At 43.9% G+C, this 27,398-nt stretch overlaps 1 protein-coding gene across 1 annotated transcript in view; it reads left to right on the top strand.

Annotated features, from left to right (window-relative positions):
* The window catches only part of PPP1CB (protein phosphatase 1 catalytic subunit beta), a 355,283-nt gene extending 329,685 nt beyond the window's left edge, over positions 1-25,598 (top strand). The window contains exon 8 of the mRNA XM_085610370.1: positions 23,705-25,598. Within this exon, the coding sequence (XP_085466496.1) occupies positions 23,705-23,809 (105 nt within the window). The 3' untranslated portion in view covers positions 23,810-25,598. The remainder of the gene's footprint in view (positions 1-23,704) is intronic.
* The last annotated feature ends 1,800 nt before the right edge of the window (positions 25,599-27,398 follow it).

Consider the following 27,398-nt stretch of genomic DNA (forward strand, 5'->3'; position numbering starts at 1 on the left):
TGATCTTTGGCAGTATACAGCCCCCCTGGAATGATTTGTGGTGGCCAGCAGAGTTGGGCCCTCCACCAAAGCCAGTGGTTAAAGCAAATAATCTGTGTTAATGGATAATAGATTGACTCTCTGCCATCATACGAACACCGTGGTGTCTGCCTCTTACTTTCTCATAAAGAAAATAAGGAAAAATTTTCCTTACTTTCCCGACAACACCAGGAAAACAGTAGTTTCTGCCCTTATTCAATCTAAGCTAAACTACTGTAACTGCTTATATCTCAATGCCCAGAAGCAGTGTCTGAGAACTTCAGATGATTCAGAACTCGGCAGCTCGCCTTCTATCTGACATCCCCAGACACTGCTCAGTATCTAATGAAATTCGTATTCTTCATTGGCTTCCAGTATCTCGGCGCATTGAATTCAAAACTCTATGTATCGTATTCAAAGCTCTGCATCACCTAGGCCCATCTTTTCTGCAGGATCTTTTTACATGGTACCAACCAACTAGACATCTTCGGTCTTTAGGGGCACGACTGTTGTTGGTGCCGAGAATTCACACGGCACACTGGGGAGGCCGTAGTTTTCACTATGGTGCATCGAAATTATGGAACTCTCTTCCCTTTCAACTCAGGAATGTTAGCTCCTTGACTGTTTTCAGAAAGCAACTAAAAACCTGGCTCTTTCAGTACTAGGGGCGAGTTTGCGGCAGGTATTTTCTAGCGCCAAGATACCTCCGGGTATTTGTGAGCTCTTCTAAATCTTTTTAACATAACTCACCCTGCGAGCCAAGCGCCAGTCCACGCACCCTGCCAGCCAAGCGCCAGTCCACGCACCCTGCCAGCCAAGCGCCAGTCCACGCACCCTGCCAGCCAAGCGCCAGTCCACGCACCCTGCCAGCCAAGCGCCAGTCCACGCACACTGCCATAAAAAAATTTTAAACCAAGAAATCACAAACCAATTGCAACTAGATACCAAACTATAACTACAAAAATAACAAAACTAAAGACCTCATTCTATTGCCAAACGTGAAACTGAACTACTATATCAAACCATACAGACCAGGCAGTACACTATAGACTCACGGTTGCTCCCAAAAACTTTTTAGTGTGATACAATCTGAAACATGAGGGCACACACAGCCCAGGATTAGGACAATCGGCACAGTACATACGACTCTCCTTCCGCACACCTCTTCGCAAGCAGACTCTACATCTCTTACAGGGATTGTTTTGTTTTTTGGGGCGTGGGAGGAATTAAATCAGGAAAGTGGCGATCTTTCAATCTAGCCACATCCTCCACCACTCCAACTCTAGGAACACTTGCCTGTTCCACAACAAGAAGGCTTCCTATCACAGAATGCTGAAATTGAACAAAAGTCAACTTTGACTCAGGAGAACACTCCTTGTACACAACAAAAGCATTGAAAGTTGCTAAATTGAAGTGATGGATGGCCAACTTTTTGTACCAAATGTACGCCTTACGAATAGCAGTGTAAGGTTCCAACCTCTGATCTACTCGATCAACACCACCCATGTGCTTATTGTAGTCTAAAATGCACACCGGTTTGCGTACTTCAACAAACTGACCCCAAACAGCCACAGGTGAAGTACTCCTCATCGATGGTAGTCAGCATGTACACCTCCCTCCTGTCCACAAATTTCACAGCAAGTAGTTCATCACTACGCAAGGAACTGCACTGCCCCCTCTGAAGTTTTTTGGAAACCAGCTCTTTTGGATAAGCTTTACGGTTGGAGCGGATTGTGCCACAAGCAAGTGTCCACTTTGAACAATTCCTTAAACAATTGCGCAGCAGTGTAGAAGTTATCAGGGTACAAATGGTGGCCTCTGTTAAACAGTCCTCTAGCAAGATCCCACACAATTTTCTCTAAAACTCAGTGGACGGACAACCAGGGGGGGTCAATAATAGAATCCCTACCAGTGTACACACGGAAATTAAAAACCTATCCTGTCCTACTCTGACAACATATACAGCTTAATTCCATAACATGCCCTCTTGCTAGGGATGCACTGCCTAAAAACCAAACGGCCCTTGAACAGGACCAAAGACTCATCAATAGATATTTCTTTCCCTGGAGTATAGATCTCTGAAAATCGATCTACAAAGTGATCAAGAACAAGCCGAATCTTAAAAAGACTGTCAGTCAGGGTGATCTCGTGCCAACGCCAAAGTATTCTCAACAAAATGCAGCATCCGAAGCAAAAGTAAATACCGATCACGGGTCATAATCGCAGGAAATATGGCCGTTGCAATCAAGGTACGGTTAGACCAATATGAAGCCATGGACGGCTTCCTTATCAAGCCCATCAAAAAAGTCAAACACAAACTTCATCTCATCCAGATTTGTGGGAGTCCACCGGGTAGCTCTAGAGTGGGGCTTAAGTGTGGCACTGTGGTTCCTCAAACTGTTCAGCATACAAATTAGTCTGCTCAACAATCTCAGCCAAAAATACATCATCCATAAACAACTGAAAGAACTGTAAAGGCAAAAAAAAATTGCAATCCACACTAAAGGCAGGCAACACCGGCTGCACCATGTTAGGATCAACCCAGAGTCTAGCACTTCCAGTAGGAAGCCTTGCAGCCTCAGGCTGCAATACCGATGTCTCTTGCTGCACCATTGGCACATCAGTGTCCCCCTCTAAAACAGGCACTTCATCCGCACTGAGTATCTTCATCATCCGATGACTCCATGTGGAGGGAACTCGCTGCTTGAATCTTCCCCTCCCTCCTCTCCCTCACACACTGTCAGTCTCATAGTCCTGCTCAGAGGAAGATTCAAGCAGCATACCAACAACCTGCTGAGCAGTCATTCTACGGCTAGCCATAATCCTTACTAATAAAGGTAACCAAGTCAACAACAACAAACACACTTTGTAAAATAAGTAATAGACCAAATGCTTCTATCAGAAAGACCTATATACTCCAAAACGATACCACTCACTTGCCAGAAGCAGCTAGAATCACCACCACCTACTCTGCACAGACACAGTAAGGATCAACAATATCCCACTAGAAAAGAAAATTACACAGAATGCAAAACACATCGCAAAGAATTTCATGCCCAAAACACTACCTATATTATGCTGCCTTTATGACACCACTTGCAAAAAAATTAATTCATGCATGACAATACTCATTTGGAGTAAATACAACAAGTTTTTTTACCAAAAAAATGCAACTACGCAAAACTGCAGAACCACTGCCGAAACCACAAAGAGCTTTACACTAAAATAAAAAGGAAAAATAAAACATTACAATCGCATATGCAAATAATCCACTAGTCCACATACTATCCACCAGCAAAGCAAAGGTGGTAGGTGGGCCTAAAAGAATAAGGCCGATCTGCCCCCACAGAGCAGAAACAGGCCAAAAATTCACTCTCATAAAGGGGGAGCGACCCTTGCCCAAGGGGTCACTCCCCAACACCAACATTTGAAAAGCCCTGGTGTCTACTGGATTCTGCCCCCCTAAGGGACAGATGGGCCCGAAAACATATGGCCGATCTGCCCCCAAAGGGGCAGAAACTACCACAATACCCGATAAAGGGGAGCGACCCTTGCCCAAGGGGCTGCTTCCCAACAACACTAAAACAATCCCTGGTGTGTAATGGCTTCTGCCCCCCGTGGGGGCGGATGGGCCTAGACTCACAAGGCCGATCTGTCCCCAAAGGGGGCAGAAACGGCCAAAATAAGTGATCCCCTAAGGGGAGCGACCATTGCCTAAGGGGCCGCTCCCCAAAAACATAATCTAATTTAAAAAAAAAAAATCATTTCTCCCCCAAGGGGAGCGACCCTTGCCCAAGGGGGCGCTCCCCAACACAATTTGGGCTTTTTTTTTAAAAAAAACCTAGCGGCCCAGTGGTGGCACACGCCTTTAAAATATATTGATAATTAAAGAATCTGGCCCCCAAAGGGGGGGGCAGACCCAACTACATACATGACCCCCAAGGGGCTGCTCCCCCACCCAATTTGACATTTGAAAAAAAAAAAAGCATTCCTGCTGCACGATCGCGATCGTGCAGCAGGAATGCTTTTTAAAAAGACATCGGAGGAAAGGCAAACCCTTTCCTTACTTCCGATGCCTTTTTAAAAATACCCCCACCCTCCACGGTGAAAAACTCACCTTTCTTTCCCGACGCGCTGGAAGCAAATGACTTCCAGCGTGTCGGGTAAATAAAGGGAAACTATCAATGACGTCAGCGCGCCTTGCTCACTGACGTCATTGATAACGTGGCGGGCGAGGCAGGGGAAGCCCTTCCCCGGTACAGGCAGGGAGATCTGTGTCCCACGGGGGGAGCGCCAGCGCTTCCCCCATGGGTGGGTGTCACGACGGCCAGGAGCAGTCATGAGCACAGCCCCACTGTGACTCATGACTACTCCCGGCCGTCGTGAGCACAGAATGGGTTAATATCAATCGTTCTGATGCCTTACTGGAGCTCATGGCATTCCACTTGTCACGCAAAATCTTTATCCCGGAGAGTACACTATTGTATACATTTTGCATACTAAATTTTCTTTTCTCAGTTTGACTTTCTATTATGGTCCTGCTCTGGCATCTTGGATCCTACTTGTCCCCTGCCGGAGACGCTTTGGTTCTCCTTACCAGTGACTTGTTAGTCCTGGGTTGACGTCCTGACCAAGTAGAGGGTGTCACGTGGCCCTTGGGACAGTGTCCTCTTCCCTAACTTAGCCTGAGCACACTACAGACTCTGCTGCTCTGCACGTTACTACATTAGCTAATTTTGCAAATGCTTCTTTTGTTATTTTCACATGAGATCCCACTGTTGTGTTCATGCTTTGCAGGTTCCTGTGATTTAGTCAACATTGCAAACAAGGCACAAGACTGGGCAACTTTGGGGATCATGCTGGCAAAACGTAATAGTGCACAACACTGGGGGGTACCGACGGCTCCCCAGAGGGGACGATGGTGTCGAGACATGGATAGCTCAATACTGGCCGAAAAAGCAGTCTTCATACGCAGAGGGTGTCCCCAAAAGTGGGCACGGGTATGGGGTAGATGGAACTCATTCCGTGGTAACATCTGTGCCCCTCCAACACCAGACTCGGACCTTGACCTGAGCGATTAACCCAAGGGGTCCAACAAGGAGGCGAAGCAAAGGCCGGGATCGGCGCTCTGAAAATTTTTCTCTTGCTATATCTTAGTATGTAACTTACAACACTTTGTGATATTATACCTGTGCAACTGACCCGCACTGGACTTATATGATGTAGGCAATGCCTAATGTACCCAGCTATTTCTTTTGTATTATTTTATTTTTGTTACTGATAATAAAATGTTTCCAAAAAAAACCATTGCAAACAAGGTCGAACAACAATACCCCTTGTTCTGTTCTGGTCAGACCCTATCACCTAGACTAAACATACAGATGCAGCGATTTGGGAATACGTACTTTGGTCTTATTGAAATAGACGGATAGGTGGCACACACTTGGAGAGGGACCTTTCCAGGGAGCAGAACATGACAGCACCTATGATGTAGAACTACCATTGATAGACTGAGGTATGGGGTCTGCAGCAAACACCCAGAGATCTTCTAATATATAATAATAATCCTGCGTCTGTGCAAGGGGAGGGAGGGTAGGTCTCGCTCTCTCTCTAGATCTCTATATCTCTCTATATATATATATATATATATATATATATATATCTATATATCTCTCTCTCTATATCTCTCTCTATATCTCTCTCTCTATATATATATATATCTGTCTCTCTCTCTCTTTCCTCTTCTTCCCCCCCCCCCCCCCCCCCCCCCCCCCCCTCTAAGTGAGTAGGAGGCTTGTCGGTCCTGGGTCTATACACTAAGGTCTCATGTTCCTACGCATAGTTCTGTTTGCGCAAAATCCCAGCAACAACCCTGGATTTAAGGAGAGCTTTAATATGGTATCTGCAAAAACAAGATATTTGCAAGGGAAATCAGTTGTTTGTATCATTCGCAAAATCACCCAAAGGGTCGCCAGTAACAAAGGGAATAATCTCAAAATGGATTGTAGAACCAACACAAACTTGCAACTTGGGCAGGAATAACCCTGCCCACACACCTAAAGGCACACTTGAGAAATAAGGTTGCAGCGTTAGCGTTCCTAGCAAACGTACCCATTGACACAATTTGCACAGCAGCAACATGGGCATCCCCAAACACATTTGCAAAACATTCATGTGTGGGCGTTCAAATGAGCAAGGAAGCACAAGTGGGACAAACAAATTACTGCAGCACCTGTTTGCAAACTTTTCCTCATTTGATCTCAAGAAACCCAAGGAAAGGGATACCGCTACATAATCTAATTTACAGCATGTGAATCCAGAAAAGGATTCAAAGTGCAAAACAAATTGGTTATTTACCAGTTGGAGGAGTTTTGCAGCTTTAAGAGATTTCTGTATTCACCTGCGACCCAACTGCTTCCCCAAAAATGGGAGCTAATGCAACCAGGCAGGAACAATGGCGCCAAAATTTGGTAAAAATTCCAAAATACAATTAAAAGAATTCAACGATGGCGACTACGCACAGGAACACCTGGGGCGCTGTCTGGCCTCATACATGGGAAAGAATTCCCGACTCAAACACTAGATGGTGGAATAATGCATAGCATGTGAATCCAGATAATTCTGCAAGTTGCAAAACTTCTCCTACTGGTAACCATGTAGTTTCTTGAAGTTTACTAGCACACGTGTCTTCCATGTTAAATTGGTGCACATGCAACTATAGCCAGTCTTAAGCATTTGACTGGCTAAAGAGGCACTAAAGCAATGTTGTGAAGTCGGGTGACTGCAAGAATGACTGTTTGGCGAGTCCCAAAGGAGAGTTAAACAGGTTTTCGGAAAGAGTTCTCCAGAATTTGACCCTTAATAGAATCAAATGCCTAAATCGTTCCCCAACTCATGTTGAAAGTCCCTCTGTAACCTTTAAATAGCAGTATCCCTTAAAGTACTGAAAGGCCTGTAAACATTGACACTTTAGATTCAAATGAGCTCAAAGAAAGATTCAGAATTCAGTCGGTCAGCGCCCTGAAAGCCACAGGCCTCCACACCTCAGATGTTTTTACTTTACAGCACACTGTGAAAAGGAGACTCATCAGAGCTTTGCTGCAACTTCTTGATATTCATTTTGTAATATGTCGCTGGATTTTTATATCCTTTCCCTTTGGGGAATCGCGGCTCCAGTGGAGGAAAAAGACATGCCCCTCACGGAGTGCATTTATTGGCTCGAGTCTCATCGCAAGTCACAAGACTGCTAATCTTCCAGGAAATAGTGTTAAAAAACTGAATAATGAAAAAGGTTGTCTCCCTCTCGTCAGGCTGGCACCAAACTCAGTGGGAAGAAAGCTACCTCCCAGAAAAGGTTTTTAGCGACCACAGAGGACTGCTTTACACAAGGGGAGGAGGGTTCCCCCATCTTGGATTTTGAGAATGAAGGACCCAGTGGAATTGTTTGCAGTAGGGCACAAGGAGCTGCTGAAAAAGTGGGAAGGTTGTCCTGGTAACGTTTACCACAATATTAGGCAGTGTCCAAGAGTCACCCCACACATGCTAGCAGATGCTAGGCATAAATGTGGCATCCCCAAGAACCCTCTACTGAACACTTACTGGACCTTTAGGCCTGCTTTCTGACCCAAGAGTTGTCCTGAGGGACTGCACCAAGATTCAGTTGGTTGAGCTAGTGTGGCTACAGGGGACACAACAAGCTTGAAGGGGGCTTCTCCTAAGAAAATCCCCAGCCCAGTGCAGCTGGAACTGAACTGGAATTTTTCTGTTGCCCCTTTCTGACCCATAATTGTACTCTTGTGGTTGTTTGGACACCAGAAGAAAGTATGCAAACTTTCAAAAACATTTTGCCTAGAGATTTAAGGGGTCCTGCAGGAAAAAGTATTCAATCGGCACTTCCATGACGTCTGAATTTCAACCTCATCCCAGTCAAGGCTCCCAGTGCCTCTGGAAAGAAATGACAAATTCTGGACTTAAATGTTAAGAAAGAAATGTCCTAAGCTCCAGAAGGGACCAACCTGCTTCAGGTATCTGAGCTTTGGTTCCATGGTGGCAGCTACAATTTCAACAGTGTTCCACTCAGAGTGGATTTTTCTTCTCAGAATGTGTGTCCTGTTCTGCATTGGGTCTTCAAAATGTTTACTAACTTTTTGACTTCCAAACTTTCAGTCCAACCAGGGTGCCTTAGCAGTAGGACTCAAATCGCACCTCGTTCCTGGTCTACTATTTCCTTACTTTCATTGGCGCTTTATGCTTCTTGGCACTATTTTCACTTCAATATTTTAAAATTCTTGAAACCATTTTTCCCCCATTGGATATTTGTCATTTTTCATGCAAGTTTTCTTTTGATTTTTAAAATTTGATTGTGTAATTTTGTGTTGACATTTTCAGGTATGTGTGTATGTAAATACTTTACATGTTGCCTTTGATTTAAGCCTGACTGTTATTCGTCAAGTTACCAGGAATTAAGCACAAGTTTATTTTATTAAATATGGATGATATATAGCAGGTGGTGGCTCTATCCTTTGAGGTAGACACCTGTCCACCCCAAATAATAACTTTCTTACAGTTCATATATGGGCTCCCTGAAGTTAGACACCAATGTTCCTTATCTCTGATCTTCATTGCATGAAAAGATTTTCACCAGGTATCCTCTAAATCTGATGCAACCTCCTCTACTACCTCTTCCCTAGCCACACCTGATCCGGACCAAGATCGGCTCCTTGTCCAACTTCTGTTCCACCAGTACATACAATCTCATCATGGGTACATCTTGTGAATGCATATTCTTCTGTAAAAGAGGAACTAGTTTATAGTCCATCACAGGATAACAGGAGATCCAGCTCCACCTCATTAGGCCTCACCACCAAATGATAATGGTACATTTCAAGTCTTTAGTGGAAGGGGCTCCCAAACCTTCTGAGCTACCTGTCAGTCATTAAGAGGGACTGCTTCCATATAATTTTAAAGAGCCTTTAAGAAAAAGTCTATTCCATTCCCATTATTAGTCATAATTGGCTTAAGGTTCTTTAAATGATCAAAGCTCTGGCCTCTGTCTCCGCATTACCGCCATGCTAGAGCAGAAAATACGGTGCTTTTGAGAACACCCCTTCTTGCCATACAAGATATCCTATGGCTCACTCCATGGTGATGCAAACTGCATGTGGAGGTTTTGCAATCCTACATCAACTTGTTCACTCTCTCCATTAGAATGAGGGTAGACAAATTATTATTTTTGGTAATAGGTTTTCCATATCCGCTGCAACCTCCTAAACTATGCAAATACATTGGCCATCACTAGCCGTTGAGAGGCAGATAGGGTCTGATATTGCCTAAGTATTCAGTGTGCCAAGATGGAAGAGACAAAAGCTATCCTGGGAGGAGAGCATTGACCGCAATTATTGACGCATCCGTGTATGTAGCCATGACTCTATTTCCGCAAAAGGCATGGGCTACAGCACTCTAACACTAGGGCTGGGTTAAGTGTTTCCTTTTGGCCTTCATTTCAGTTTGCATATTAGTTGTGCCTTTTTGATGGATAAGCTATACTTTGACAACATGTGGAGAAGCCTTTGGAGTCAGCACTGAACCAGCTCACTTGCTGGGCGTTTCTGCCCAATGCAGTTTTGAGTAGCTGGAGGTAGGGGTCTCACCGTTTTATATGAAGTTACTACTTTTAGCTTTACCAACTGCAACTGCAGTCATAATTGAACAGATCTCAGTATCCTCCTCCGAGCAGGACCACCTCAGGATCCTCTCAGTAAAAGCAAAAAAAGACTGGTAATTTGCAGGATATTCACTAGTCCACATACTGGAACGTCATTGACATTTAATGGGCCCCAGTTACCAAGAGCCACAGTCCTCCACAGGGCCGTATTGCTGAAAGAGTTTGCATGGCTTCTCTTGTTGGATTCCATAATATTGGGCAAATGAGTACTGGACGTTATCGGTTTCGCCCACACTTTCAAGTTTATCAAAGACCACCATCAACTTTTTAATCCTCTGCAGTTCGAAATACTTTCCTTGAAGGTGGCAAAGGGCCTCTAACCTATCCATAAAGCCCAGCGAAACAAGGGTTTCTACTCCGATTTTTCACTTTTAGGCTGTGGTGTCATCCTAGATCTTTAATTAAACATTCTTCACAAACCATTTTTCAGAATGGTCACTTTTAAGAGGTACTACAACTGCTCCAAAAAGGAAAATGTATGGTTCCTGTGGTTTGAGATGGGTGTATGCCACTACCAATTCAGTGTCTTTCCTTTTGGTTTAAGTCAGATCCTACAATATTCACAAAATTCATAGATTAGATGGCAACGTTTCTCATCAGTCAAGTATTCCCTCACCTAGACAATAGACCAATGAAAGGAGATTCACTAACCACAGTTAAGTCCTGTAACACTTGCCAGAGACTTTCACAATTTAGGCTTTGCTCTGAATTTTTCCAAATCAATCCTTAAGTCATCAACAAATTCCTGGGAGCATTCCTGGATACAAGCTAGGGGAAAGCTTTCCTGTGAGAGAGTATATAAGTTGCAGACACCTGGGATCCAATACAGCAAAGCAACAGTTATAGTTTGAACGTAAAAATCTGTGGTCCTCTTGCATCTCCTTTTGCAGGCTACGCATGCGTCCTATTGAAGTGGTGTGGAACACACGATGGTTGCAGGTCAGAGTTCGTTCAATGTGAAATACAAGTGATGAATGATGCTTTTTTGTGGTGGCTTTCGATGTTATGCAATTGACCACAAATTCTTCCTTAATTCTTTCCGCACATCTACAGGAGCGAATGCAGCTGGTCCAGAAAAGAGCTCCACATAGCGGTTAAGAAAGGTCTTGAATATTTCAAAGAATATCAAACAGACTGATTTTGATAAGAAAAGACAACACTGCCACGATGTTGTGCATTACCAAAATGTTTGGTCAGGAATATAAGATATGTTGAAAAGGGACATCCACCATGGCATGTCATTAAGGGTAATAGTTCACAGGAGTTCAAAACACAATGTAGAACAGGAAATGCCAGTACTTTGCCAGCAAGAACTGTGAACCAGGGTCTAGAGTGACTGCCGCTATGATGTCCTGGTCGGAGACCTTTGCATAAAGCCTTCCACCACGTCCTTTCAGACTGATAACCAAATCAGGAGAGCCCTCTCGGGTCATTCTTGAAGTTCCTGCTAGGCCTCGTTATAAGTGTTGGTTCACAGTGCTCCTTCATTTATCGGATGCCTTAAACATCTCCCTTGGCAGTCAACCAGATCTTCTATACAGGAGCTTGGTGGAAATTCTCAGTCATGATCCAGCATTGCTCAAGTTATTAGCATGGCTCTTGAACATCTGCATTTCTACGGCCTATATATTCCCCTTGAATGTGGTTGCATCTTGGCTCAAGCAAGATCAGCTTTAGCATACAAAACTTACCAGGCAAAGGATGAGTTGGTGCCCATGGTATCTTATGATTAAGAGACAGGTAGAATGTTGTCAGTTATGCACTTACCCACAAGAAACACGGTTGCCACCTTTGTCAAGAAGGAAGGCTTAATCTGAGTGAGCAGTTTGCCTGTTGAAAAATAAAATTAACTGAGGATGAGCAGACAAAGCTTGCAGCTCATTAATTGACCAAGCCGAGGTAATAACCAATAAGAGCACAGACTTCATGGTAAGCAGTCACACAGAGCAGCTGTGCAAAGGCTTAGAGTGTACCAATCAGGGACATAATAAAGACCTGACCGATGACTAAGGGAGAAGAGGGAATCAAAGGTTTAAAAAAGAAATAAAACATAGTAACGAGAGGACTAACAACTGTCGATCCAGCAAAAAGACGATGAAATGGCAGACAGATAACCAACCTTTACCAGTGCCAAAATGTAATCCTTCGCAGCCCAGGGAAAGCACAAAGCAAAACGGACTGCACCTTCTGTGGGACTGCAGGATCAGTATATAAAAATGTGTGACCAGCTTGAAGCTGCTATGCCTTCTGTACTGTTGAAAGTGCATGCCCAAGAACTTGTGGTACTGTATAAAACTGGGAAGCCAGCCCCAAGAACCAAGCTGTAGCCAGACCTTGTTAGAAACGTTCTAGCGCCAAGTCTGTGCCTTTCCAAAAAGGCTAGCTGTGTCAAAGGGCATATCAATAAAGATAGGCCGACTGCAGAATTTCTGTGATGTTAACCTTGTTCCATGGTAATTCTCAAAGATCTTCAATCACTTGTGCAGAACAGTGGTGGCCAAGGCAACTTAATCATCCTGATTTGAAGGCCCAAGGGACACTTCAGAACCAGCTCCAGGAAGGTATTAAAACCACCAGAATTCTGCAGGGTCAAATAGTAACCACAATCTGTGCAGTAAGAGGGAGATCACCTGCCTCACTGCTGTATTCATGGTAAACTATAATGGTCATCTGAATGGGGTCTGGATCATAGTCGAAGTCCCTCAAGCCTGCCAAAATACGCATAAGGAGGCAAGTGATTAGAAGGGGACACTTTCTGTATGAACTGTTGCAATTTAATTCCGGATTGGACCAAAATGGCCTTCAATTTTGAAAAAGCAGGCTCTTTTTGTAACTAATTTAAAGTCTGCATCAGTGGGACTAGATCACCCAACAAGGCCTTTGGTGGAGAAATGGGTTTAGCTGGTTCCAGAAGGTGTCTGGAAGAGGCTGGAAGCGATTGACCAGTACTGGGTTTGGAACTGTCAACAGAAGCTCATTGGGGGGGACACTCCCCCCCCCCCCCCCCCCCCCCCCCCCCCCTCTTCTCTCCCTCCGAAGCTTGGCCAGAAGGTGTAGCAGAGTATAGCAGAAGAGTCTGAGCGTAACCAGGGTAAAACCACAATAAGTGCAGGGTCAGCGGCCAGAGCCAGGAATTCTGGTAATGGAGCAAGGGACTCTAGGCCTGAAGCCAGTGGTGGTAGCCTTCCTACTAAAACAGGCTCTGAATACTCCCTCAAGACCAATGTCTGTTAACAAAGTAGACAGGAGGATCTACCCCACGTGCAGGAGCAATGTTGAAAAGCCAAGAATCCCTCTTGTGATTAATCTTGTACTACTTCCTGGAGGAATTGTCTTGAGCTGTGGCTCGCTTAGAAGGTCTAAGGAAAACTGGTGTGCGACTAGGACCTGGTTCTGAAGCAACAACGGGCCCAGTTTTAGTCTAAAGCCTACAACAAATAGAGCTTTACATTCCGCTCCTCAATGGCCTTTAACTTCTCGGGCCACACTTCTCACACAATTTCATCATGTTGGACTAAAGAACAGAGCCTGACATTGTGAGAGTCTAAGGAAAACATTTGATAGGAGCTTCACTGTTTAAACCTGAGATTTTCAGGGGAGACATGATGATCACTGCAAGGAAAAAAATGAGGAATTATTCAAAAGGGAGCAGCTCCAGATCTAGAATAGCCTAGAAAAATAAACTGACCTCATTGCTGTGCTGTGGGTAGTGCCTTATGGGGATCTGTGAGGTCATATCCTGAGTAGATTCCAGAATGGAGTCTGAGCCAAGGCAACACATCTCAGGAGAGCCATTTGAACTTTCTAGATCCATTGTAGCACCTGAAGGATATTCAGTAGTTGAGCCTGCAGGTAGAGTATCCAGTACAGCGCCAGTGTCTACTCACATTCCAGTAGGCGACGTTCAATTTTTTTCCTTCATTTGCTTTTTATTTTCCCCATCTGCTCTAGTTAGAGAATGAATGTGCTTGCTCTTATATTTTTTTTTTTTAGTGTGAAGATATATTAAGTGATATTTATCTTTGTCGATCACAGGTGTTTTGTTTCTCCAGTATTGGGGTGTCTTTCATAGATTCACATGCTTGAATATTCCCCGTCGTCGGAGTGGGAGTCCCACGGTAAATAATATAGCAATATATACAGCCATAATATATATATATATATATACATATACATATACATAAGTAGTCATATAAAACAGAGATATAAGTAATAACATCAAGAATGTCCCTATATGAAATTTCCATAGAGATACATGGAAAGAGAAAAAAGACATTCGTAGTCTATCTCTGTCATTATGTTAGTCCAAACTCCGGCCAATCAGGCGCCAGCTCCTCTCTAGAACCTTCTCCTCAGAGCTCCTCACCTCAGATTTTCTACCGCACGTCGTGTGAAAGGGAGTCTCCCTGAGCTCTGCTCAGTTTTTTCTCTTCAGGATGACTTCAAGTAAGAAGTCTTTGTTTAGACCTTGTTCTTTTGTGGAAAGCTACGTTATTCTCAGAAGATCCACACAGTAAGTGTATTTACTGTCTTTACCCTACCATGAAGTGGGTGAATATAAATTCTGTAGAATTTTTTCTACAAAAACTCTGAAAGACAGGGAAGGCCGTCTCTTGTTGTGGCTCCAGAGACTTAAGGATAAATATGAAGTAATTTTCTGAGGTAGAAAACTTTACTTCTGGCCGTTCCCACACAGCCTCAAAACGCAGTAGTGTACAGGAGTTACCTACTCCTTCCTTAAAAGAAGAAAATGTCTCTGACTATGACATCTGCCACTTCTTCTTCTTTGAATACTGCTGTGTCGCCCACGAGACATAGTTCTCAGGCTAGTGAGGTTTTTCAACTTTCCAGTTTTTTCAAAGATGGCTTCTCCGTCTACGAGGGCTCCGTCTACGAGGGCTCCGTCTACGAGGGCTCCGTCTACGAGGGCTCCGTCTACGAGGGCTCCGTCTACGAGGGCTCCGTCTACGAGGGCTCCGTCTACGAGGGCTCCGTCTACGAGGGCTCCGTCTACGAGGGCTCCGTCTACGAGGGCTCCGTCTACGAGGGCTCCGTCTACGAGGGCTCCGTCTACGAGGGCTCCGTCGACGGTGGCTCCGTCGACGGTGGCTCCGTCGACGGTGGCTCCGTCGACGGTGGCTCCGTCGACGGTGGCTCCGTCGACGGTGGCTCCGTCGACGGTGGCTCCGTCGACGGTGGCTCCGTCGACGGTGGTTCCGTCGACGGTGGCTCCGTCGACGGTGGCTCCGTCTACGGTGGCTCCGTCTACGGTGGCTCCGTCTACGGTGGCTCCGTCTACGGTGGCTCCGTCTACGGTGGCTCCATCGGCAATGAATCTTTCGATGGTGGTTTCCGTCGACGATGGTTCCGTAGACTATTCCGTCTACAAAGATCTCTTCAATAGCCTTCTATGCCTCAGAGCCCGTTGACTGCAGTCTCATCGGTAAAAATAAGGGTTTAAAAAAGACGACTTCTGCACAGAGGTCATTAAAAATCCAAATCTCTTCGACATATACAGCGACTACTTCGTCCTTTGCTGCTGTTCCTTTATTACCATTACCACCGAGTACTTGACAAAGGTCGGGTGAGGTTATATCGGTGGAGGATTCCCGCCTTCCTTAACCATTGTTTTACCACTGACTCAGATCAAGATTCAGAAGAAGGTTTAGCTGAATCGGTTGTGACAACTATAATCGGCGGTTTTTCCTTTATCACCACAAGTGTCTGTGGTTCCGCTTACTCCAGTGGTGCCAACAACTATATCGGAACCGGTACCGGCTCCAATACTTTCTGTGGTAATACCTACAGTACCGCTGAGACATTCTTCAACTCGGACAGTACCTCCTCATGATACTGAAGAAGAAGAAGAAATTCCTCAGGACAGGGAGGATGGTGAGATTCTCGATGATGGTGGCGATGCTGATGATGATGATGGTATGGCGGAGTGGGATAACTATCATGCCCAAACACCATCTCCCTCTCCGGTGCTACCTGGTGACTCACCACCTGTTGATATGCAAGTTCCACCAGTTAAGGGATAGGACAGCACTAACGTTCAAATTAACGAAGGATTATTTCCTGTACGATTTCAAAGATCAGCCTGTTAAACAAACACATACAATCCCTATAATCGAATTTATTGGGGAGGAAGGCAAAAAGATTATGGAGGCCTCATAGTCTTCCAGCACGGGTGCCTAGATTGGAGAAAAAGGTACAACTCACCATTAGGAGCACCAGCGTGCCTCACTGGTCAAGCGAAGCCAGATTCTGTAGTCACACAGGCAGAGCAACGCCGGGCTAGAAACCCTGCATCTACGATCACTGCACCACCTGATCGTGGTGGATGTCGTTTGGATGCCATAGGGTGAAAATTCTCTTCGATGGCTTCCACCATGGTGAGAGCGGCTAATGCTTTGGCCATCCTGGGTCGTTAGGACCGTCAAGTATGGGCGGATATGTCAACACTAGTTGAGCAACTGCCGGAACCGTCAAAGACCATGGCATATGACGAAGAAGAGGTTTTATTCGGAGATCAGGTGGATGAAGCTCTCCAATCGATAAAGAAAGATACAGATACTGCTCGCTCTCTGGGCACATTGCAATTTTGATAACAACCCTTTCGGGGTGCACGCGGACGCGGCACCTCCTCTATTTTCGAAGAGGAATCAATCAATATCGACCTTCTAACCAGGGTTCAAACCGATATTCCTCTAACCAACAGCAAACTTCTCGACAGCAGTCTTCCAAGACTTACAGAGGAAAATCCTCTTACAAGGGTTACACTCCTAAGAGACATGACTTCCATCAGTCCCAGAAAATTGGAGATCGAATCTATCGGTACTATTTTCAATGGTCCTCCATACAAGGAACCGTTGGGTTTTGAAAATTATAGCAAGAGGTCACACTTTGGAGTTCATCGAATTCCCTCCACCCACACCACCTACCGGACTGCCACCGGCTCATATCAAAGAACTGTTACAACAAGTTCAATTTCTATAACACAAGGGAGCCATAGGAGTAGTACCAAGATTTCAAAAGAGGGAAAGGATTTATTCCCGATTCTTCCTTATCACCAAAAGGAAGGGGGAATGGAAGCCCATTCTAGATCTGAGGGCTCTCAGCAGGTATCTAAAGAAACATTCTTTTCGTAGGCGAACGCATGTAGAGATCTTGCGATTATTTTCACAAGGAGATTTCATGGAAACAATCGACCTCCAAGATGCATATTTACATATCTCCATACTACGACAACATCGGAAATTTCTTCGTTTTCGAGTGGGTCGAGGGGATTTTCCAGTTCAAAGTTTACCATTCGGACTGCGCTCGGCCCCTCGAGGGTTTACAGGGGTGCTAGCCCCTGTGGTAGCGTCCTACGTTCCAGGGTGTTCAGATCTTTCCATTTCTGGACGACTATCTCCTAAAATCACAATCGAAAGTTCAACTTCTACAACACACACATCTTTGACAGGAGGTGTTTTCGCGCCTTAGGGCTCTCCATAAATACCACAAAGTCCCATCTACTGCCTTCTCATCGCACGGATTTTCTGGGAGCAACTTTAGACAGTGTCAGCAAGGGCACTTCTCTCCCAAGACCATCTTCAAAAAAAAAAAAAAAAAATCTCCGACTGGTAACCCTTATCAGATCAAAGAGACCCGTTTCTGTAAGAATATTGAAGTCCTTTCTGAAAATGGCGTCATCATGCATTGCATTGATCCCTCATTACAGATTACAGACACGCCCCATCCAAGGAGTACTGGATGTCCAAGAACGCCAGGTTACAGGTTCTTTGAACGATGTTGTAAACGTCACAGATCGGATGAAGTTGGCGCAAAGGTGGTGGACGCAACCGTTAAATCTAACGGAAGGCATTTCTCTTCTGACAATGGTACCAGACATGACAACAGACGCCTCTCTGGAAGGATGGGGTGCTCATTTGGAGGTTTTATCAATAAAAGGAAAATGGTCAATATGTCAAAAAAAAAAAAACCTGGCACTTCTACAGGTTGGATCTCATGGCTATATATTGCTGGCTCTCAAAGCTTTTCATCCTTTAATCCAAGGAGAATCAGTCCTGATGCAGACAGACTATACAACCTGCATGCACTATATAAACAAGCAGGGCAGGATAAAATCTCCGAAACTGTCTCGACTAGCTCATTCGATTTGGGATTGGTCTATCAACCATCGCATCACGATATGCAGCAGTTAATCGACCGGGGGTATCCAATATCCTGGCGGATTCCCTGAGCAGGTCCTCCTCATCGACCCATGAATGGGAGTTGCATCAACCAACTCTAGAGAGGATATTTCAACGATGGGGTCGCCCACAGCTGGATCTCTTTGCCACACTAGAGAACCGGAAATGCCGAGATTACGCAAGCTGGCTTCCCCACAAAAGATCTCTGGGCAATGCCTTTTGATGGACTGGTACGATCTGTTTGACTACATTTTTTCTTCCCCCAATCCCACTCGTACCTCGAGTTTCTGTGGTAGATGCGGAGACAACCTTGCCATCTACTTCTATAGCCCCCCGTTGGCCTCGGCAGGCATGGTTCTCAGAACTACTCCTACTGTCTCAATCCGAACCAATCATTCTACAGCCTCGTGCAGATCTACTCACGATGGACAAGGGGAAAATTGGTCATCCGAATCCCTCCTCACTGAGCTTATCAGCTTGGAACCTGAGCACTGTGAATTTGCCCATTTGGATACTCCACAGGACTGTAGAGACATTTTAGCTCAGGCGAGGGCTCCTTCTACGGTGAAAACGTACAAATTAAAGTGGAAAAGTGTTCCCCACTGGTGTGCATCTAATGGGGTGCACCCGTTTTCACTCCACACCAGAACAATTGTTACCGTTCTTCTTGCATTTAGCTAACTCCGGGTTCTCTCATGCAACCTTTAGGGGTTTTTTCTGGCGGCAATTTTCCGTTTCCGTCAGGATTGTTCAACTTCCCTTTTGTTTCTTCAAGGATTATCCATCAATTCGTCTAGGGGTTATTTTGCTAATCTCCTCCATTGTGGCATCTGAACATCGTATTGGCTCAACAAATGAGACCACCGTACGAACCGATTCACAAGGTTGAGTTGTAGTATCTAACATGGAAGGTGGCTTTTCTTCGGGCGCTACGTCTTCACGTCGCGTCCGTGACATTCATGCATTTACAATAAATCCACCTTTTTCCTACAGTTCAAACCAGATTCTGTAGTATTGCGTACAGATCCAAATTTCTTGCTGAAGGTGCCTTCAGACTGTCATATTAACGAACCAGTGATTTTAAGAACTTTCTTTGCTATCCGCAAACTCCTACGGAGCAGAGATTACATTCCCTGGATGTGAAACTAGGTTTAACATTCTACATCAGCAGAACGGCTGCTTTACGAAGGATTGATCAACTATTCATAGTTTATGGACGCTTTCACAAAGGTCGTCCAGTGACGAAACCAACTATTGCACGTTAAGTTTCAGCTGCCATCGTCTTCTGCCATCAAAAGGCAAACAAGCCATTGCAGTCACCAGTGAGGGCTCACTCCACCAGAGCAATGTCTTCCTCAACTGCTTTATTGGCTGGAGTGCCTTTGCATCAGAGCTGCAGAGCAGCTACGTGGTCGAGCAGACACACGTTTACAAGACACTATTGCTTGACAACTTTAAACGAGGAGGATGCTGCAGTTGGGCAGGCAGTGCTTCGCAATCTTTTAAATAAGATGAGCCTCTTCCTTCCCTCCTCCATATTGTTTCCATTTATAATTGACATAATGATGCATTTATACTGTTACAGTTATTCAGTACTGTCATATGCATAAGAAGATTGATTGTCATTACAATTTCGAAGCTGTGTGATCATGGAAACAATGATATTGTTACTGCTAGCTATTCTATATTCAAGCATGTGAATCTATGAAAGACACCCCAATACTGGAGAAGAACAATTGTTACTTACCTGTAAACAGGTGGTTCTCCAGTATTGGTGTCTTTCATAGATTCACATGCGACCCTCCCTCCTCCCTTCAGAGGCTCTCTTCTCCTCATACACTCTGAGTCACTATGGTGCTACGAAAATCTGAGGTGAGGAGCTCTGAGGAGAAGGTTCTAGAGAGGAGCTGGCGCCTGATTGGCCGGAGTTCGGACTAACATAATGACAGAGATAGACTACGAATGTCTTTTTTCTCTTTCCATGTATCTCTATGGAAATTTCATATAGGGACATTCTTGATGTTATTACTTACTTATATCTCTGTTTTATATGATTACTTATGTATATGTATATATATTATGGCTGTATATATTGCTATATTATTTACCGTGGGACTCCCACTCCGACGACGGGGAATATTCAAGCATGTGAATCTATGAAAGACACCAATACTGGAGAACCACCTGTTTACAGGTAAGTAACAATTGTTCTTAGTTATGAATAGTCCATGTGCTTTCTTTTGGCAACTAGGAAACTAGATGTAGAGAAGTGTGAATGATCTTTTTTTCTTGAAAAGCTGTAACAATTAGTATTTTTGAATTGCTTGATGGGTATCTGCCAGATAATGAAAGGAAGGTTTGATGTTTTTCACTTTTTATTTAGGCATTTTACACTGCATATTTTTTTTCAATTCAGACTAGATTGTAAAATCATGAGCAGCACCTATGCGCACCGGTAGGTGGCGTCCATCTGCCCCGCATCAGCAGAGTCCGCTTTGGAAGTGACATCGCAGTGCACATATGTCAGCTATCCCTGCGCGCTAACATCTGATCCTTTATATCCGCAAGGCAGCGTGAATCTGGAGAGCTACCTCAATTATTTTTTACCACTTTTTTCAACTCTTGACTAATTATTTTTGAGCTGTTGCTTCTGTCCATTTATGGACATGTCCCCTATGAAGACTACGGGTTTTAAACTATATGGCGACTGCCATTGACAGATGTTGGTGTCGCATCTGCACCTAGTCTGCCTTTGGTGCCTGGGGGATCCATTCACGACCTGCGCTGAGTGCAATCCGTGCACCCGAAAGCACTCCGGGAGCAGTTGCTGAAACTTCTGGCAGTGCGGCACAAGAACACCCTGCACTGTTCTCTGTGCCATTCCAAAGGAAGATCTCCAGGCCATTCCCAGAGCTGGTTCTGTGGTAGCTCGTGGTCTAGGTCGAAGATGTCTGCTTTGGGTAGGCCTGAAAAAATATACAAAGTTGGTAAAGCATTCTTTGGCTTTTTCCACCTACGCCATAGACCTGATATTCTGCAGGATCGCCATTTTCCCAAATTGTAGCCTGTAGCGCACTCCGGCACCAGACCACATAAAAGACTTTTGGACACTGAAAGAACAAATATACTCTTGCTCCTGATCATTGGGCTGAATATATTGTACAGACTCTTCTTACTTGCATTAGAGGACGAAGCTATACACACAAACACGTGTATCCAGTCCTGATGAGGTCTGCTGTTAAGTCCTACAGTGTAATGACGAAACATGTGCTGGCAAGTGGAAAGTCCAAGCATAAGTGCAAAATCAGATAAAGAACTATTAATACCATGACCTCAACATCAAGTTTGTGTGCTCAGAGAACATTGTGCTCCGGTTGAGGAGGATCAGGTGGCCTTCTCCTCCACAGCACCAAATGATATATGGTTTAATGTAGGAACTGAATTGTGTTTTTACCCCTCATAAGTTGGGTGCGCCCACATTCCCAGCCCCCTTTTCGGTTTTGTAACACAGTGCAATTCTGTGCCTATCCTCCCAAGTGGCAAGTCCAGGATATTAACGCTATGAATCGGATGCTTTAACCTCTGGATTTTGTGGGAGACCGGGGCTGCTGGGCCTTGTGGCATCCTGCTAGTAAAGGATGCTGAATGGCATATGCAGGCTCTGCTGTGGGATCTGAAGTCTCAGTGGGCACGGCCTCATAGAAATCTTTCCAACCTACTTTGAGATATTGGCGGAAACTGCAAAAGACCTACAGTGGTGGCTGACAAAGCTCGATTGGGTCAGCGGTAGGCCTCTCTTGTTCCCACCCAAAGCTCACAGTAGTGATAGATGCGTCACTCCTGGGTTGAAGCAGCCATCTGGGAAAGGTGGGAGGTCTGAGGACTGTGGTCTCTGACAGTCTCTGCTCCACATCAGTATGTTGTAGCTGAGCGCGATCCGCTTGGCACTGAGACTTCGGTCCGTCAAAGGGAGACTGGGTCAGGTGTTCACGAACGACACAACTCCCATGTGGTACTGCAACAACCCATGTGGAATGTATTCGTGGACCCTGTACCAGTAGGCCCTGGGCCTCTGGACTGCACCTGCCTAGAGTGTCAGGACATCTTTGATGTCCAGCACATGGCTGGTTCCTTGAATGCTAGGGTGGGCGAGCTCTGCCAACACTGCTTAGTGAATCATCAATGGAGTCTGCATCCGTAGGTGGTGCAAGGTCTGTTCCAGGAGTGGGGAGAGCCTTTGCTCAATGTCTGCACTTCTGTTTGCAGAAGTTTACAAGGTGGCTTTCGCACAGGTTCATTCTGCCCAGAGTGGACCTTGGGACTCCTATATGCTTTTCCACTGATACAGCTATTGCCCTGAGTTCATAGGAAGATCAGGACCGACTGGTCCCAAGTCATTCTAGTGAAGCAGAGCAGGGTTCTGCACCTGAACCTGCATACTCTGTACTTTCATGCATGGAGATTGAGCAGCGACAGTTAAAGGTTTTTAATCTTCCTCTCAAAGTCTGTGATATCTTGGCAGTTAGGTGTCCCTCTACCCAGACCATCTACGCCTGTATTGGGTTAAGTTAGTGGTGTGGTTTTCATCATGCCAGGTGAATTCCCTTTCTGAAACTCTTATCAGAGGTCAAAGCATCACTCCGCCTGCTTTCTGCACAGAAACTGACCCTCTCCTGATGGATTGTGCGTTGAATAGAGATCTGCTATGCATTGGCAAAGAAGCAACAGCCTCGGTGCTTGAAAGCCCATTCCACCAGGGTCAAGGCCACCACTACTGCGTTAATGCTCGGGGTACCTGTTCTGGACATCTACCAGGTAGCTACGTGGGCATCCCTGCATACGTTTACCAAACACTGTTGCCTCGACAGTCAGGTCTGTGTGACGAGCACTTTGCCTGCTTGGTCCTCAGATGAACATGTTAGTTACCTTCGTTAATGCTTTGTGGTAGAGAGACTAACCGCGGAGTCATCACCAGCCTACCGATACTCCCTGCTCTGCTAACGGGTCTCTTCCCCAAAAGGTCTAGTTAGATTCTGCACACCGGTCAACAGGGTCTATTTTATTGTTTTAAAAAAAAAAAAAGGTAACGTGGCGCCGTGTTTTCTGTTGCAGAAATATGCACAAAAACTGATGTCTGCAAGCTGGGATGGTGCTTATATGGGCACCGCAATGTCACATCCTTTGTGGCTGACGAGGAGCCGATTGACTCCACCTACTGCCCTCCAGACGTACTGCTCAAGATTTTCTAGATCAGTCTGACCCTGGGAACATGGAGGATGTGGCCTAACGACTAGAGCGAGCCACTTCGAAGCTGGGGAACCGGATTTCAGTCTCTGCAAGGACGCTCAATATCCTGTGATTCTGGTTAATCACCTAATCTCCCCGTGCTTGAAAAAAAGTGAATGTGTCAGTCTGTAACACAATTGGTGCTCATGTAAACCACTGATACCTTTGGGTATATCATTCGCGCTATATAACCCTCCCCCCCCCCCCCCCCCCAAAAAAAAATATTCAAATGTATTGTTTACCTCTGGGTACTGTTTCTGACTGTTTGGCTGTCCTAAACAGCACAAAATGTTGTCATGTTAAACTTTGTCGTTTTGATTGTTTTTCAGATGTTGGTAACATTACAAATCACTTTTATTGAAAATTGCATTCATGTTGAAATTTGAGTCTCTTGAGCAAATTTCAAAGGAGTTCATACTTCAGGTTAATTTCTATTGCCTAAAAAAAAATATTTTATGCCTATTAAATGTTTTTACAGATACTGAAACCATCTGAAAAGAAAGCAAAGTATCAATATGGAGGATTGAATTCTGGACGTCCAGTCACGCCTCCACGCACAGCTAATCCACCGAAGAAGAGGTGAAGACGTGAACAAAACACCAAGTCAAAGACAAAACTCCATGTTACATAAGCGTGCACTGTAAACTCATCTAGATATTTGACACCCTTAAAAATGTCACACCTTTAACTTTAAAGAGACGGGTAAAGGAACCTATGCTTTTTTCTAGCAAGCAAAAAGGGTACAATGCTGCATTGTTTTAACTCTAAATATGAATTTCAATTGCCCATCACAAGTACAGATTTGCTAATGAATTTGTTGGCAAATTCATTACAGTCATTGCTTTAAAGTTGAACCATGTCTTAGTTGAAACCTGTGATTTGTCCAATTATTTTTGCTTTGTCTTGCCCCTAATAGATGGCCTTTTTTTTATTTTATAAAGAATTAAGTGTGCAGAACATGCAAGTGAAGAGCTGACTGGTTTTTATTGGGTGGTTCCCCAGACTATTTTTAATAAACTAACATTCAATAAGGAGAGTAATTTGAAAGCAGGGTACACCCTCCACATGTTAATGAAACCAATGCTCAAGTTGATGAACTGTAGTTTTTCTTGTAGCAGTTAGACTTCATTGGCCACTTCATCAAGCACACGTCAAGGTGGTCCATTTCTCTAATATGTAGCAGTTTTACAGTTTCCCACCTATTTAGGGGTTAACTTTCAACCCTCTTAAAGTTTCTGATGTACCACGATACTGACAACACAGGTTACATATATATTTTTTGCTGACTTGGTTGTTCAGGATATCTGAGGCGTTTCTAAATTGGATTTGAGGGCAGGAAGGATTGAACCCACTATACACAAGTCTATCCAAGATGCTGGTACCATTCATTTAATAATGGGAGACCATCAAAAAGACAAGTATTGTTTGTCAATTCCTCTTCAATAATGGGATTTGCTTAAGGCAACAATGTTGTATATTAAAATATTTCACATAGTATGAGCAGAATTAAGCCTTGCAAATCACTTTTGTTTAGTTGACTGACAAAGTGTTAGTTAATTCAATCCTAGTAAATATTGTGTTGCCATGGTTTTTTGCCTGTTTAAATTTTTGATAATTTTGGCCTAACAGGCAAGGAGGCTTTGTACGCCCCCCCCACAGATGCCAGGATGTTTGCGTAAATAGACATTACTTACATTCTGCCAAAGACCACAACCGGAACCAACTGTAGCATTTGATTTGTTGTCCGACCAGTCTTCCCTTTCCAACTAAATTTTTACAACTGAAGAGTGATGAAATGCTACATTGACCATTGAAAGTTAGGTTTACTTTAGTTGGGATTTATGCAGATTCTTTCACTTGTCCTGTCAGTATGTAATTGTGGGATTTTGTGATTTTTATTCTATGGATTATTTTCAATTCACATACACATTCTGTTTTCGGCTTTAACTAGTGTAGCAATAATCCTTGTTCTTTTGCAAGTTTATAAGTCATCTTTTCCTGTTGTCCATTTGAAAGGGTTGAGATTGACAGTGGCCTGGCACAGAATTTTCTTACACTTGTAGGTTGATCTAAGTTGCAAAATACATACATGATTTAGAATTGTTTTATTTAACATTGTTGACTTTGTAAGGTTTTTTTTTTTTTTTGGAGGTTCTTAAGGTTTGACTCCAATTGTATACCAATGATCGTGAAACTCCTTGCTTATTGTTGTCTGGAAACAAAATGCTACTTTTTATGAAAAGCATGGTTGGCGCTGCAAGCGATAGATAAGCGGTGTAACAGTTCTTGCAAGATAATTCTTTTCTAATTCAGTTTTTCTTTTGTCATCTTTTAAATGTAGTTTTTTCCATTAATAAAGGTTGTCTAATTGATATGATGTAATGCAAGTTATTTTTCTATTCTTAAAACATGAGCGTCCAGATTACTTTTCAATAGTTGTCTATACACACTACTGAAGTGCCTTTAAACATTATTTTAGTGTTTTAAGTTTGGGAATACTAAAATGTTTTCAGGATGTCAGATTGCTACACTTTTTCCTCGTTCTAATGGCAGAAAACTCTACAATCAAAAGGACTGAGCTCATCGTAAAGCAGCTGGGTTTTAGAATAAACACGGTTGAAAGACACGTATACGGATTTGCAAATTAACCACGTTCGCCTGCTTCAGTATTTCCAACTGGAATTGAATCAAGAGATTGTACTGTCAATGCCCAGTTACTTGTACTTCTAGACTGTAGGATGAATGGCATTTTCTGGACTGTGCAGAAAAAAAATATTTGGCATACATCTGGGTGAGAATACAAGTCCTACCCACTCTTGTTTGCTTCCTGCTATTTACTGTTTAAATTTTGCCTTTGTGCTGAACTAAAGCTGTGGATACCAAATCTGTAGAATGTATATTGAAATAACCTTGTCTTAATGCATATTTGTAGGCTTTGTGACTTCTTATTGGGGGGGGGGGGATGCAAACTGTTCACAACCTGTGAATTTTTCGATTGCGCACCGTTGGTGTTCATCATCCTTGATGTTAATATGTCCAGGGGATCTTAATTTTGTACTGAGTCTACGGGAACACAACCGTGCCTGGCTGAAAAGGGTACTTTTTAAAAGACAAATATTTCTTCTCAGAGGCATCATTTAGCCTAGTTATTCAATTAATGTATTTATATTTCTGTGCTGTCACTTACCTCACACTTTGCATTGATTTTGTTCGGTGGCACTGGTTATGCATGCAGGGGAGATGTAAACAACTTTTGCATGTTTCTTAAACAAATGGGAACTATTGAAGTGAGTAGATTTGTCCTTTTGACTATGAACTTCCTTTAGCGAAACCACCTTTGGCTCACTACAGAAACTTTGTATGCCAAATTTAGTGCACAGAAAATGCTAGCAGTTTGTGTGAACAGGTTTGGTATTGCAGCTGTAATGATAGCGCAAGTAAGACCTAAACATCAGATTATAAATATTTAAACATGAAATGTGCCCATGCATTTGTTTGAACTTGACTGGCCACAAGGAAAACCACCAGAGCGCTTGTTTTATAGGCAGATGTGCAAAACTGTCATCGGGTATACTGCCCACTCATTATGTGTTTTTTAAGACCCTGGTACAATCATGCATATGAGGCTAGTATGACTACGTTTTCCAGGGTTGACTTTTGTTCTCTATTGTCCACCAAATGTATCCGTCCATTATCATGCTAAAGGGCATCCTTGTATCCGGTAGTAATCCATGTACCTCTCCTTCATGTCGACCTGTCCATTTGCACAAATTGTCTGAACATGAATGCATGTATGTCTTGTTGTGCCTGTGGATGTTTTTTCTTTTTCGCTGTCTGTGGCCTTCAATCTGCATGCACTATAAAAGCCAATTGTTTTGTATTTCTAAATGCTTGATTTAACAGAAGTGACATACTCCCATTTCTGTGACTAATGGTTGATTGTGCCATCTTGCAAATTGACTGCTTTAGAAAAACTTTAAATCTGACACTAATGCCTATTGATTTTTGGTATACCCACAAATTAGAAAATCATGCTTAAGAGGCCTAATCCTCTTTTTGTTCAAAAAAGGCTTGCTGAAGGATGCAATGTCTATGCAAACTCTTTATTCTTCAACCGTTAGTCACAGGCTGGAAGACTTCATGTTTTTGTTATGTAGATGTGTCTCCAAGGA

Source organism: Triturus cristatus, chromosome 6 (genome assembly GCF_964204655.1).
Source record: "Triturus cristatus chromosome 6, aTriCri1.1, whole genome shotgun sequence".
Taxonomy (NCBI): domain Eukaryota; kingdom Metazoa; phylum Chordata; class Amphibia; order Caudata; family Salamandridae; genus Triturus; species Triturus cristatus.